The sequence below is a fragment of the Petromyzon marinus genome, chromosome 48 (genome assembly GCF_048934315.1).
Source record: "Petromyzon marinus isolate PM22_M1 ecotype Great Lakes invasive population chromosome 48, UKy_Petmar_22M1.pri1.0, whole genome shotgun sequence".
In the NCBI taxonomy this organism is placed as follows: Eukaryota; Metazoa; Chordata; class Hyperoartia; order Petromyzontiformes; family Petromyzontidae; genus Petromyzon; species Petromyzon marinus.
In genome coordinates, this window is record NC_133714.1 from 11,270,965 (window position 1) to 11,286,604 (window position 15,640).

The 15,640-nt window shown below is 48.7% G+C and overlaps 1 protein-coding gene across 2 annotated transcripts in view; it reads right to left on the minus strand.

The window, feature by feature from the left end:
* Window positions 1-15,640, minus strand: part of LOC116952762 (protein kinase C delta type-like) — a 75,371-nt gene that overhangs the window by 33,279 nt on the left and 26,452 nt on the right. For both annotated transcript variants that reach the window (XM_032972386.2, XM_076074540.1), the window contains exons 4-5: window positions 12,578-12,685; window positions 9,215-9,275 (exon numbers count right to left, since the gene is read on the minus strand). In XM_032972386.2, coding sequence (XP_032828277.1) covers window positions 9,215-9,275; window positions 12,578-12,685 — 169 coding nt within the window. The remainder of the gene's footprint in view (window positions 1-9,214; window positions 9,276-12,577; window positions 12,686-15,640) is intronic.

Here is a 15,640-nt window from a genome sequence, read left to right on the forward strand (position 1 = left end):
ATGGCTCTGACTCCCGGCCACATAGTTTTACCCGGGCCCGCTCACCATCATGAAGGTCCTTAATGATCACGAGTAGAGAGTGTACGTGTGACACACATACACACTGACACACTCACTCAGGGTCTGCACAAATGAGGGAGAGGCATATAAACTCAACACAGGTGGCACTGGAGTCAGGAATCGAACCCAGGCTCCTTCTAGACTGCGAGGCTCAGGCATGACCACTGCTTTACCGTCTAGGGATCGGCAGTCCCCACCTGGCTGACCATTTAACACCCCCAGAGCCACCTCACGGCAGCAGCAGCATCATCGTCAGCACCACTACCATCACCACCACTATCACCACCACCATCATCATCACCACCACCATCACCACCATCATCACCAGCACTGAGCACACGCCCACACCAACGGTTCCCAATCGTGTTTTATTGGGAAACTCAAAAATTATTATTTCTGATGAATATTCACGATTATTTATTACTACTACGACTAATATTATTGTTGAACTCGGCACTGATGTCCTCAATGGTCTCAGGGCCACTCCCAGGCTCTGGCCACGTCTCTTATCAGCCGTTTGCAGAACAGGCCACAGCACCCAGAACACAAACCAAAATGCACACACGCGCACGTACACACGTACACGCACGCACACATGCATGCACACGCACACGCGCGCACTTACGTAAAACCACAAAAACCACCACCATCGCCAGCACCCCCCCCCATTACCCCCTAACCCCCACCCCCCCCCTAACCCACCCACGCACGCACAACCACCGTCTTATCTCAACGCCTTTCGGAAAATATCAGAACCCCTTAGGGCTCTATCACAAGGGGCCACGCGTCCGCAGGTCCCCAGCCAGAGCTGTTGGGTTGATTTTCTTTTTTTAATGTTATTCGTTTTTACGTAAATGGGGAGGGCCGCGTGGCATCGCCCTCGCGTTTCTCATACCTGTCGACCCATTCTGTTTACCCCGTATTCTTGTATAGGCAAATTGAGTTTTCAGGTCCATGTGGCCTACAGCCGTTTCAATACGGGCAAAATTATTCTTTTTTGTCTATTTGTTTATGTTTCTCCCTTGTCATGGGACTTTGGAGGATGAACGTTCAGATTTATAAGGACACGGGGTGACCAATAAGGTATGAATTGGTCTGTAATAAGGTGGGGCACTGACACGGGGGTGACAGTTATGTGTTTCTGTGTCACGTGGGCACAAAGCAAGACAACCTAGAATAGTAATAATATTGTCATTTTCGCTAGCGTTATTCATGCAATTGCATCCCACAATGCTGCTACGTGAATTGGCCCTCAGATAGATGGTACAAAAACAAAACCCCCAAGACTTTTGCCCGACGAATCAAAAACTAAAAATAATATATATAAATAACGAGAGAGTGAAAACTTGTGCCCTTCGCAATGTGACGATGCCAATGGCGCCGCAAAGGCAGATTGTTGCTGCTTGTGGTGGAGATGGGGTCTGGCGGAGCGGAGATGGGGGTCTGGCGAGTGGAGATGGCGGTCTGGCTGAGTGGAGATGGGGCTCTGGCTGAGTAGAGATGGGGGTCTGGCTGAGTGGAGATGGGGCTCTGGCTGATTAGAGATGGGGTCTGGCTGAGCGGAGATGGGGGTCTGGCTGAGTGGAGATGGGGGTCTGGCTGAGCGGAGATGGGGGTCTGGCTGAGTGGAGATGGGGGTCTGGCTGAGTGGAGATGGGGCTCTGGCTGAGTAGAGATGGGGGTCTGGCTGAGTGGAGATGGGGCTCTGGCTAAGCAGAGATGGTGGTCTGGCGGAGCGGACATGGGGGTCTGGTGGACTGGAGATGAGGGTCTGGCGGAGCGGAGATGGGGGTCTGGCTGATTAGAGATGGGGCTCTGGCTGAGTAGAGATGGGGGTCTGGCGGAGCGGAGATGGGGCTCTGGCTGAGTAGAGATGGGGGTCTGGCTGAGTAGAGATGGGGGTCTGGCGGAGCGGAGATAGGGGTCTGGCGGAGTAGAGATGGGGCTCTGGCTGTGTGGAGATGGGGCTCTGGCTGATTAGAGATGGGGTCTGGCTGAGCGGAGATGGGGGTCTGGCTGAGTGGAGATGGGGGTCTGGCTGAGCGGAGATGGGGGTCTGGCTGAGTGGAGATGGGGGTCTGGCTGAGTGGAGATGGGGCTCTGGCTGAGCGGAGATGGGGGTCTGGCTGAGTGGAGATCGGGGTCTGGCTGAGCGGAGATGGGGGTCTGGCTGAGTGGAGATGGGGCTCTGGCTGAGCAGAGATGGTGGTCTGGCTGAGTGGAGATGGGGTCTAGCTGAGTGGAGATGAGGGTCTAGCTGAGTAGAGATGGGGCTCTAGCTGAGTGGAGATGGGGGTCTGGCTGAGCGGAGATGGGGGTCTGGCTGAGTGGAGATGGGGGTCTGGCAGACCGGAGATGGGGTCTGGCTGAGAAGAGATGGGGTCTGGCTGAGTGGAGATGAGGGTCTAGCTGAGCCAAGTTTGAATGTTGCACTGCCGGCAAAATTTCCTCAAGGTGTTGCGTTGTTTATGTCGTTGGTTGGAGTGGGAGGGGACGAGGTGGGGGGGGGAGGGAAAGGCGGGGGCGGTGAATGCCACGGGTACCGCCGGGGAGAAAGTGCGTTTCGGTATGATTCGGGGAAGTGAAGGAGGTGTGGGTTGGACAATGGGTGAGTGGGTGGGTGGGAGAGTGCGTAGGTGAGTGAGTGGGTGAGCGTGTAAGTGTGTGCCTGAGTGAGTGGGTGATTGAGTGGGTGAGTGAATGTGTGAGTAGGTGAGTGAGTGCTTGAGTGGATGAGCATGTAAGTGCGTGACTGAGTGAGTGGGTGTGTGAGTGGGTGGGCGATTGAGTGAGTGGGTGAGTGTGTGACTGCGTGCGTGGGTGAGTTTGTGACTGAGTGGGTGAGTGAGTGACTAAGTGAGTTGATCCGAAACGATAATAACAAATGACATGCGTCATTACACGCCTCCTAGTGCACCACGTGGAAATTCAATTCGCTTTGGCTGCGTCGGGTGGTGGAGGGGTCTTTCGACGCAAACCCGAAATATCAGTCGTGTCGACATTTGTGCGCGCGTGGGGATAACTTGTCAGCGGACTCGAGTTTATTTCGCTCTGAAGATTTTTTTGCCAAATCACACAATAAAGAAAACCCCAACGCAAAGTGGTACAGTACAGGCTTGTGGTGGCTGTGGGCGTCAGGCAAGGATGAAGGTGGAACATTCCATTATCCGGGCCCAAGGCGTTTTTTGTTTTCAAATTCAAACTTAATTGCTCAGCATACACACACAACACCCATATGCTCAAAACGTCACGCCACCAGCAACAAACAGCCCGATCAGTAAATTTCGCATCGAATTTTCCGAGGCTTCGATTCGAGAAACAGAATCCCATGCTTTCTCCAAACAGGGGGTGTGGGTAGCCGGGTCTGCGTGTATGTGCTGCATGTTGAACTTCTTTCGCATTGTACGTAGCCAACCGCGCTTATCAGAGGTGCGGGGAAGGACAATAAACTAAGCACACAAAAAGACAGTTGTAAAGAAATTAGTTTTCAATCTAGATGATGATTTAGAAGTGCATCGCTCGCAGCGGCTTTATAATGTCAGAAGGAAGAGCATTCCAGACGGCCGTCTTCGTTCCAGACGATTAGCTAAAAGCCGCTTCTGCTGCGAGGGTGGCCGGAGTTCGCGTGGTTATGGTTTATGCTCCTTGAGATCAGCGAGGTGTTGTAGTTCGTTTGCAGCAAGCACTTTGCATGTGATGAGAGCGACCCTGTAGTTGTACATCATGGGTCAATGTTTCCAGTTGAAATGTTCACGTCGGTTTACTTTCCACACATTACAATACCACGCTCCCATTTCCGCACGGTTGCCGCGTCAACGTTCGGCAAAAGACCGGTGTGTGCGTTCCTCGTAGTATGTCCAGGAAACAAATAATAACCATCATTATTGGCATCATCATCGTCATTATCATCGTCATCGTCGTCATCTTCATCATTGGCCAATGTCAATGCACTGCTGGATGGCAGCAGTGAATGTTATCTACCTCGCCTGGTATACAGTAGGCCATGGGCTCGATCCCGACCTTGACGCATGCTGTATTTGTAATTTGCATGTTTCTCTCGCCCCATGGTCATGTGGATGTTTCTCCGGCTTCTCTGGGTTTTTTCCCTCCAGATTTAGCATCAACATCGCGTATTTAAAAGTATTTGGCTGCTATACATTTCCACATGATGGCGATAAGCCACTTCGTTGAGCTGCTATCATTTGCATTAGCCAGGGTCGCTTCTGAAAAAGAGCTACATAGCTCAGTGAGGTATCACCTGCTAAAATAAAAAAGAGTATAATAGTAATGCCACACTACCACCAATGCTTATCGCTCTCTTAGAGAGAAGCGCAGGAGGAGGAACCACAGACAAGTGGGGAGGTAGCAGCAGCAGCCATGCGCTGAGCTGGTGCCAAATTCCAAACGCTCCCCCGCTCCCAATCCCCCAAAGCTCTGGGGTCCTCTACATATGAAGGTGTTATCGGGAAATGATTGAGTGCTTGTACGTGTGCAAGGAAACTGAGCACCCGGAGAGAAAACACACATGCATGCGAAGGGGAAACACTATATCCCGCACAGATAGAACGTATTGAGATGAGTTTATACGTCGCTGCACCTGGACCGCCTTCTCCTGGCAGAGCCAGGGTACGGCTCCTCTTCGACGCCCACCCATGGGAAGGGAATTGGAACAGATGAGGATTGGTCCAAATTCCGCTGCTCGCCACTGCCTCCACAGCACTAGATCGTCACGACAGGTGACCACGTGCATAACGTAGCTACCGATGTAATAATCCAGACAGCATCACCTGCACTACACACCAGTTGGTCTCGTTGTGCATTCGAATTTCCCCATTCAACTACAAGCAGTTCCGTTCCTGAGACCCGTTCGTAAGTCAAATTGTTCGTAAGCTGGAAGGACAAGCATATACTGTCTTTAAATGCATTTATGGTCAGTGGTATAAAATGTGTTTCATCGAAAAACCAATCATCGTTAAAGTCATAAATAGGAATAAATATTGTACAAATGTACAATTGCCAATCCAAATCTTTTCGCGGTTTGGTTTGCAAGTGTTAGCTCACATTCGAAAGTCAAATGGTTAAAAAAGTATCCTATGGACGCTCGTTTGTAAGCGTGGATGTTCTTAAGTGTAAATAATCGTAAGTGTGGATGTTCATAAGTGCAGATGTTCTAAATTGTGGATATTCGCAAGTGTGGATATTCATAAGTGTGGATGTTTGTAAGTGTGGATATTTGTGAGTGTGGATGTCCGTTAGTGTGGATGTTCGTAAGTATGGATGATCGTAAGTGTGGGTATTTGTAAGTGTGGATGTTCGCAAGTGTGGATGTCCGTAAGTTCAGATATTCGTAAGTGTGGATGTTCGTAAGTGTGGATGTTCATTAGTGTGGATGTTCGTAAGTGAAGATGTTCATAAGTGTGGATGTTCATAAGTGTGGATGTTCGTAAGTGTGCATGTTCGTAAGTGCGGATGTTCATAAGTCACATAAGTGTGGCTATTCATAAGTGTGGATGTCCGTAAGTATGGCTGTTCGTAAGTGTGGATGTTCGTAAGTGTGGACGTTCGTAAGTGTGGATGTTCGTAAGTGTGGATCTTCGTAAGTGTGGATGTTCATAAGTGTGGATGTTCATAAGCGTGGATGTTCAGAATGTGTGGATGTTTTTAAGTCGGGCGTTTGTAAGTAGGGGACTGCCTGGACAACAATACCTCGGTGTACGTTGGTGATGCGTTCCTGAAAGGTGCGACGACGAGTATCGAAACGGCGTCAATCAAAGCGATTTTTCCACGAGGGCTAAACAAAGACAACTTAGGGTACAGTGACACGCTGTGTTCACGTGCACACATTCACCCGAGACGTACCCACAAGGGTAGATCCAATGCCTACGTGTGGCTATTCATAAGTGTAGATATTCGTAAGTGTGGATATTCGTAAATGTGGATGTTCATAAGTGTGGATGTTCGTAAGTGTGGATGTTCGTAAGTGTGGATGTTCGTAAGTGTGGATGTTCGTAAGTATGGATGTTCGGAATGTGTGGATGTTTTTAAGTCAGGCGTTCGTAAGTAGGGGAGTGTCTGTACAGCAATACCGCGGTGCCTGTACAGCAATACCCCTGTGTAAGTTGCGGATGCGTTCCTGAAAGGTGCGACAATGAGTATCGAAATGGCGTCAAACAAAGCAATTTTTCCCACGAGGGCTAAACAAAGACAACGTGGGGTACAGTGACGCACTGTGTTCACGTGCACATATTCACCAGACATGTACCCACAAGGTTAGATTCAATGCCTAAGTGTTGCTATTCATAAGTGCAGATATTCGTTAGTGTGGTTGTTCGTAAGTGCGGATGTTCGTAAGTGTGGATGTTCGTAAGTGTGGATGTTCGTAAGTGTGGATATTCATAAGTGTGGATGTTTGTAAGTGTGGATATTTGTGAGTGTGGATGTCCGTTAGTGTGGATGTTCGTAAGTATGGATGATCGTAAGTGTGGGTATTTGTAAGTGTGGATATTCGCAAGTGTGGATGTCCATAAGTTCAGATATTCGTAAGTGTGGATGTTCGTAAGTGTGGATGTTCATCAGTGTGGATGTTCGTAAGTGAAGATGTTCATAAGTGTGGATGTTCATAAGTGTAGATGTTCGTAACTGTGCATGTTCGTAAGTGCGGATATTCGTAAGTGTGGATGTTCGTAAGTGTGGATGTTCATAAGTGTGGATGTTCGTAAGTGTGGATGTTCGTAAGTGTGGATGTTCGGAATGTGTGGCTGTTTTTAAGTCAGGCGTTCGTAAGTAGGGGAGTGTCTGTACAGCAATACCCCGGTGCCTGTACAGCAATACCCCTGTGTAAGTTGCGGATGCGTTCCTGAAAGGTGCGACAATGAGTATCGAAATGGCGTCAAGCAAAGCAATTTTTCCCACGAGGGCTAAACAAAGACAACGTGGGGTACAGTGACGCACTGTGTTCACGTGCACATATTCACCAGATATGTACCCACAAGGTTAGATTCAATGCCTAAGTGTTGCTATTCATAAGTGCAGATATTCGTTAGTGTGGTTGTTCGTAAGTGTGGATGTTCGTAAGTGTGGATGTTCGTAAGTGTGGACGTTCGTAAGTGTGGATGTTCTTAAGTGTGGATGTTCGTAAGTGTGGATATTCATAAGTGTGGCTGTTTGTAAGTGTGGATATTCATAAGTGTGGCTGTTTGTAAGAGTGGAGGTTCGTAAGTGTGGATATTCATAAGTGTGGCTGTTTGTAAGTGTGTATATTCATAAGTGTGGCTGTTTGTAAGTGTGGATGTTCGTAAGTGTGGATGTTCGTATATGTGGATGTTCATAAGTGTGGATATTCGGAATGTGTGGATGTTTTGAAGTGGGGCGTTCGTAAGTAGGGGACTGCCTGTACAGTAATACCCCGGTGTACGCTGGGGATGCATTCCTGAAAAGTGCGACGACTAGTATTGAAACGGTGTCCATCAAAGCAATTTTTACCACGAGGGCTAAACAAAGACAACATAGGGTACAGTGACGCTCTGTGTTTACGTGCACATCTTCACCCGAGACGTACCCACAAGGATAGATTCAATGCCTAAAAATACTGTACTCAACACGAGTGTGCAGCGGTGAACTTTAACACCAATTATACAAGGTGCGAGAAGATAAAATACACGATAAAATCACCAAATACTCTGCGCAAAAAAATATATTGTAGTTTAATACGTAGGCTTTCGCGACCAATATTATTCATAATAAAGGTTTTTAGACCTCCTTGCCAGTACCAAAATGTAATAATAGGTTTTTCCCCTTTTTTCTGGCAATAAAACTGAAACCTTCTTACAAGGATTAATGTCTGAATTAACCACAATACCTGCAGTCAAAATGCAAACAAAAAATATACTATGATAATATATGCATTGTCCTTGAAACTGATTGGTCCACACCAAGGGATGGCTTTCTTTTGAGCCTCGACCCAATTGGTGTTCGACCACATGACGCCAGAAGGCCACAACACAAGCGGCCTTCATCAAGGCCGCTTGTGTTGTGGCCGAAACGTCGTGATTTTTGTTGTTTTATTTTTTACCTACGTGACTTTACCGAATAGAACCAAAGAGTATGGATCCTTGCAGTCACGAAAGCTTTAAATCTAGAAAAGTTTTGCTGGTAATTACATCCAGCATCATCGGGCAAATTGCCCGATGAAACGTTATTTATAAATGTCGCGACATTTATAAATAACGCGATCTAACCCAAAAACCTTTATTACGAATAACATATTGTACTCTACAGTACAGTTCAGTACATTTCTTCTTGCGCGATAGAGCGTGGTAGTTGGTGTACAGGGTAGGTGGAGGAGGAGGCTGAGAGGTGTTTGAACATCTTAACACAACTCCTGTGGTATTGCCAGAAAGGGAAAACATCGATTCTTATTTTTCATATTAACAGTAAAGTAACGACGTTGTTGCGAAACGACCTACTAACGGGGCGAGACATAACATCGTGGAATTGCTGTACAACGCACGTGCCCACATGATACAGACAAAGACGTCCCGTGTGGCCCACAGAGGCTGCTGGGGCAAGTGCTGTTAGCGAGTAGCGCCTGAGGAGGTGCGCGAAGGGGTCGTGGTGCGGCCCGGCCGCGTTTGTATCCCTTTTTTGTCTACCAAATGCTGATGTTTACACACTGCGCCAGGTGCTTATTTAAGGCAGAGTCGACCTAGGGGAGGGGGTCCAAGACCGGTTTCGCAAATTCTTCACCGACGTTGACCGTGAGCGGGAATCGAACTCGGATCACCGCCACCCCACAATCACACAAACACGCAAGGAAAAATATCCCCCGTGTAACCTCAACATGTTGTTGGGGCAAGTGCTGTTAGCGAGCACCGACGAAGGCACGCACGGCACACGAGGGAGTGGGTGACCAGCACCACGCCCGGCCGCCTTTGTCTCCATTGTGGCGATGTTTACACATCACACCAGGCAATCATGTGAGGCTCAGTCGATCTAGGGAAGACCCAGGACAAATTTGGATAATCGTCACTGGTGTTGGCCATGAGCGGGAATCGAACTCGGGTTGCCAGGTTCGTAGCGTACCATGCTATCCACTAGATTACTACTCCCCATACACAGAAACACATTTTCGCACACACCACCTTCTCAGGCTCACCTTCACTGTCCTGTAAGCACTGCACGGTTGTGAGCACCCGGCCCTGGGGCTTCAAGTCCAGCTGGGAACACATAAGCACGAACATACAGACACACTCATCAGCACACACACACGTAGTCCGCAGGCCCAAGCAGCTTCTGTTTCGTCGGAAAGAGGGGGCTGAAGGAGCCAGGCATGTGTTCTAGATAAGAGATGGGCTGATGTGGTACAGGAGGATGTGGAGCTAAGTGGAATTGCAATGATGAGTACCAGGGGTGTCAATATTGGGCTCTGCGGAGGAGGCTCGTGAAGGACGCTACTGGGCAGTCGGAGGCAATCGCCCTCCAGCAACGGCGGAGGACGGAGGAGCTCACAACAACGAGCGGAGCGTCGAGTGGATAAAACGCAGAACATTGGCACAGCAGGGGGGTACAACTGGTGCATCTGCAAGTCATCTCAGTCGGTCAACCAATGGTACCACCTGGGTCTGTTCCGTGCCCTCGTGTCGGCAGTGAACGTTCGACATTACACGCAGCCTCAAGGTGCACCTAGCCTGGCACAAGCGCCGTGGTGCCGTCATTGGCGCTTCGTGGTGAATGGCGGCCGTTGTATTAATGAGTACGGGGAGCGGTAGTGCAGCGGTTTGCGCACAGCGCTACGAACCCTGCGACCCAAGTTCGATTCCCGCTCACGGTCACCATCAGTTACAATTATCTGAACCGGTTGTTGGGCCTCCCCTAGGTCTACTCAGCCTCAAATGAGTACCTGGTTCGGCGTGTAAAAAACTGGGGAGAAAAAGGCGGTCGGGCGTGGTGCTGGCTACCCGCCCCTTCATGTGCCGTGCCGACCTTCTAAGGTGGTGCCTGCTAACAGCACTTCCCCTAACAGTCTGCGAAGGTTACACGGGAGGCATCTTTGCCTTTGCGTGTGTGTTCTTTAACATGGGGTTTAGTGGTGATTGGGATGAAGGTGGAGGGGTCACCAGCCCCTCGCACCCGTCCAGAGCAACTGTGGTGGCTGTGAGTGCCACGGGGGGAACAGCCTGATCGCTATCGGCCTCCACTCCCCACCCCCAGTGGCATTGCTCACAGCTACCGCAGCGTGACCATTCGGCAACTACCGAGGAGGAGGTGGGTGGGTGGGGGCCGTTTTGCCAGTCTCTAAGTCGCTCTATCATTGAAGCAATCCTGCTCAGTATGAGGGACTGCAGTTCCAGACATTTAGCCAACGTGCACTTAGTTTCTTCTTCTTCCGTACAGCTGCAGACATAGATGCAGAGACAACGACTGCAATTTCACATTGGAGGTGGTCAAGCCCATATAACCTTGTCAGGAGCCAGCGGATGAGTGAGTGTATCATCATCATCATTGCCGTGATGTCTCCTTCGTATTTGTGGATCGGGCCCTTGCGTCGTTGCACGTTGTACTACGGTCTCTGTCCTGGATGACCACAGTCGCCACACCACTACAGGAGAGTTTTTAATTTTCCATTTGTGCATCATCAGGTTTCCGCATCTGCTGCTACTGCCACGGTTTGTGCGGTGGATGCGGTTCAGGGTGGACCATAAGGAGCTTCGTGGCATATCACAAACTGCGATAAGCTGACGAGCCAACAGTGCTGTGTCCCCATCGGAGGCATTTGGATCATACGCCTACAAGTCCGAATTCCCCCTCAGATGCCTCAAATATTGGAGGAGGAAGCAGTCTCGACCCCTGCGAGTGGCTAGCTGATGCGCCATCTGTTGTGGAATTATGAAGGGCGATCCGAAATCTAAGACCAGTAGAAATGGTGGCCAAAGATAACATCCGAAGCAAATCGCTGAGGTAGGGTGTTGATTTTATGCAGGCTGTCAATCATTTATATTTTTTTTATTTACCAGGTAAGGCCCACTGAGCTATGTAGCTTTTTCAGAAGCGACCTGGCTATCACAAATGATAGCTCAGCTAAGTGGCTTATCAGCGTGTGGGAATTTAAAACAGCCAAATACCCTAAAAGCGTGATGAGGATTATAAATATGGATGGAAAAACCGGAGGGCCCATAGAAAAATCCACTCGTCGACCATGGGGAGAGAGACGCGCAAACTCCACATATACAGCAGGCGAGGTAGTTAACATCTCCTAACCAATGCGTCATTACAAGTGACCACAGGATTGGAAAGGATGCCCTGGTGGTCCCTTTTGTAAGAAGGGAGGCCACGCTGATGGTAACAACTACAGGGGCATCTCCTTCATCAGTGTGAGGCCAGGAAAGGTACTGGCAATAATTATTCAACATCACCTTCCAGGCACGCTGATTAGAAGTTTTTGGAACCCCAATGTGGTTTCAGACTGGGGCGGTCCTGCACAGATGCCGTAATCTATATCCGTCTGCTACAGCAGAGGTGTAGGAAATTTCAACAGGACCTACATCACTGCTTTATTAACCTGGTGGTCCAGACACTTGTAATGACGCACTGGTTAGGAGATGTTAACTAGCTCGCCTGGATTGCAGGAGGTCGTGGGTTGAATCCCGACCCTGACGCCTGTTGTATATTTGGAGATTGCACATCAGTAGGACAGGGCTCTGGGCTGTTCTTCGTGCTTTTGGGGGCCGCTGTACCCTCTGCTCACATTCATTAAGGGCCTTAATGACGGTGGGTAGGCCTGATTAAAGTTGCGTGGCGATGTTGACACACTGCATCAGGTACTCATTTGAAGCTGACTCGACCTAGGGGATGCCCAGGACCAGTTCAGATAATTGTCACCGGTGTTGCTGGGCCATGGGCGATGACACTGCCGAATATCTTTACCAGGCGGCTGGTGTTTACACATCAAATAAGTACCGAGGCGAGACCCAGGGCCGATTTGGATTATCGTCACTGGTGTTGCCCGTGAGTGGGAATCGAACTCGGGTCGCCTCTGGTACTCATACAAATCACGCCGAAAAGACCTTTAAAGATTTTGATTTAAAGCTTTCGTGACTGCAGGGATTCATATTCTTGGTTCTTTCATCATCAGGTGTGAAACCCACAGCAAGAAAACCACAGCAAGAAAATTTTCTTGCTGTGGTTTTCACACCTGATGATGATTGCTTGTGTTGCAGTCGAAACATCGTGATAATTTAATTGTTTTATATTTTTATTATTGTATTGTTTCCCTTTACGTGACTTTACCGAAAGAACCAAGAATACCTTTAAAGATGTACGCAGTCTTACGTGCAGTGACAGACTCGTGCAGGAGGCATTGATGTGTCTGCTTATCCACCTTGTGCACGAGGTAAGGTGGGGGGGCTACAATCTCGAGGGATCTACCCAGGATGGAATGGTTTTAAAACTATTCAATCAAAGACAACTTTCAACAACAACACCACGATTCTTTTTTGTTCTCGCCGATGGCTCCAGTTACCCAGAATTCCGCGATGCCCTCGGCGGAGTTCCGGCATTTTTGCACCAGCGACTGGAGCGGCACCTCGGTGTCGGAAATCGGCCGCCCTGCCGCGCTCATCACGATCACCTGGTGGGGGGTTGGGAGGTGGCAGAGGGCAAGGGGGGGGGGGTAGCGGAGTCGGCGGCTGATCCACTCTGAGGCGTCGGTTGATGGGGCGAGGGGCAATCACCCCCGCTCCTCCCCGCCAGTACCCCAACTCGAGAAACTCAATCCTGCTGCGATGTGTTTAATATTTAGCGGAGAGAATGCGCCGCGTGCGTGGCAGTGTGTGTGTGTCTTTAAGGCCAGTTCACGTGGCTTTAAAGTGCACTTAGCCGGGCACAAGCATGGTGGTGACGTCGCCGCCACGTAGTGGCGAATGCCGGTTGCTTTTGTGTGTTTAATCTTGATTTGAAGCTTTCGTGACCGCAGGAATCCATACTCTGGTTCTTTCGGTAAAGTCACGTAGGTAGTATTATCTAATAATAGATCAATAGATCACTAGTGATCTATTATAATCTAATAATAGATCTAATAATAGATCACTAGTGATCTAGTGATCTATTATAATTTTTTCTACCGATGTGAATTTACCGAAAGAACCAAAGAGTATGTTTTGTGTTTGTTATGAATCTAGGGGATGCTGTTTAGGTCCGATTATTTCCACGATTCATCGTCTCCACGATGCAATTTTGACCCCTGAGTGAGGGATGATGCGTGCATTCAACCCTAACCCCAACTACAAGATTGTAACTAGCCACCTTCCCATTGCTGCGAGCCGCTCTGATGTCTATGTGGTTGTCTCTGCTCTGATGTCTATGTGGTTGTCTCTGCTCTTATGTCTATGTGGTTGTCTCTGTGTGATGTCTATGTGGTTGTCTCTGTGTGATGTCTATGTGGTTGTCTCTGCTCTGATGTCTATGTGGTTGTCTCTGCTCTGATGTCTATGTGGTTGTCTCTGTGTGATGTCTATGTGGTTGTCTCTGTGTGATGTCTATGTGGTTGTCTCTGTGTGATGTCTATGTGGTTGTCTCTGTGTGATGTCTATGTGGTTGTCTCTGCTCTGATGTCTATGTGGCTGTCTCTGCTCTGATGTCTATGTGGTTGTCACTGCTTTGATGTCTATGTGGTTGTCTCTGCTTCAACGTCTATGTGGTTGTCTCTGCTTTGATGTCGATATGGTTGTCTCTGCTCTGATGTCTATGTGGCTGTTTCTGCTCTGATGTCGATGTGGTTGTCTCTGTGTGATGTCTATGTGGTTGTCTCTGTGTGATGTCTATGTGGTTGTCTCTGCTTTAACGTCTATGTGGTTGTCTCTGCTCTGATGTCTATGTGGTTGTCTCTGTGTGATGTCTATGTGGTTGTCTCTGCTCTGATGTCTATGTGGTTATCTCTTTCTGATGTCGATGTGGTTGTCTCTGCTCTGATGTCTATGTGGTTGTCTCTGCTCTGATGTCTATGTCGTTGTCTCTGTGTGATGTCTATGTGGTTGTCTCTGCTCTGATGTCTATCTGCTTGTCTCTGCTCTGATGTCTATGTGGTTGTCTCTTTCTGATGTACATCTGGGTGTCTTTGCTTTGATGTCTATGTGGTTATCTCTGTCTGATGTCTATGTGGTTATCTCTGTCTGATGTCTATGTGGTTGTCTCTGCATTGATGTATATCTGGTGGTGTCTGTCTGATGTCTATGTGGTTGTCTCTGCTCTGATGTCTATGTGGTTGTCACTGCTTTGATGTCTATCTGGTTGTCTCTGCTTTGATGTCTATGTGGTTGTCTCTGCTCTGATGTCTATGTTGTTGTCTCTGCTTTGATGTCTAAGTGGTTGTCTCTGCTCTGATGTCTATGTGGTTGTCTCTGCTCTGATGTCTATGTGGTTGTCTCTGCTCTGATGTCTATGTTGTTGTCTCTGCTCTGATGTCTAAGAGGTTGTCTCTGCTCTGATGTCTATGTGGTTGTCTCTGCTCTGATGTCTATGTGGTTGTCACTGCTTTGATGAATATCTGGTGGTGTCTGTCTGATGTCTATGTGGTTATCTCTGTCTGATGTCTATGTGGTTGTCCCTGCTCTGATGTCTATGTGGTTGTCACTGCTTTGATGAATATCTGGTGGTGTCTGCTTTGATGTCTATGTGGTTGTCTCTGCTTTGATGTCTATGTGGTTGTCTCTGCTCTGATGTCTATGTGGTTGTCTCTGCTTTGATGTCTATGTGGTTGTCTCTGCTCTAATGTCTATGTGGTTGTCTGTGCTTTGATGTCTATGTGGTTGTCTCTGCTTTGATGTCTATGTGGTTGTCTTTGGTCTGGTGTCTATGTAGTTGTCTCTGTGTGATGTCTCTGTGGTTGTCTCTGCTTTGATGTCTATGTGGTTTCTCTGCTCTGATGTCTATGTGGTTGTCTTTGGTCTGGTGTCTATGTAGTTGTCTCTGTGTGATGTCTATGTAGTTGTCTCTGCTTTGATGTCTATGTGGTTGTCTCTGCTTTGATGTCTCTGTGGTTTCGCTGCTCTGGCACAACTGTGCCGCGCTAGGGCCACGCCAGCTTAGGAAGGAGGCACAGGTTGTTTTTCCACTGGCACAACTGTGCCGCGCTAGGGCCACGCCAGCTTAGGAAGGAGGCACAGGTTGTTTTTCCACTGGCACAACCGAGCCGCACCGAGGCCAGTTCGGCAATAAGGTGGCACCAAGGGCCGTTTTTCGACCGCACAAGCTCAGCCATGCCGCCGACGTCACTGGTAACCAGTTTTGTGACTTCCAGAGCCAGTATGTGGTTCTGAAAACTAGTAACCAGTTAACAACCCTAACACTTGTAACCATTAAATACAAATTGAGTATATGCGGTGTGGGCGCCATCGTTCCCGCAGCGCAGGGCGATCCTGTGGGAAGAAGGCGCCGCTGGCTTTCACAGATGGGAAGAGCCGACCAGTAGTGGGGGAGGCGACGCTCACAATCAGAATATTTACTCAAACTGGAGGAATCCAATGAGCTATACAGCAATTTTTCGCAGATGTTGCCACGTGGCATCCCGATTGAGGACTTTGCGAAA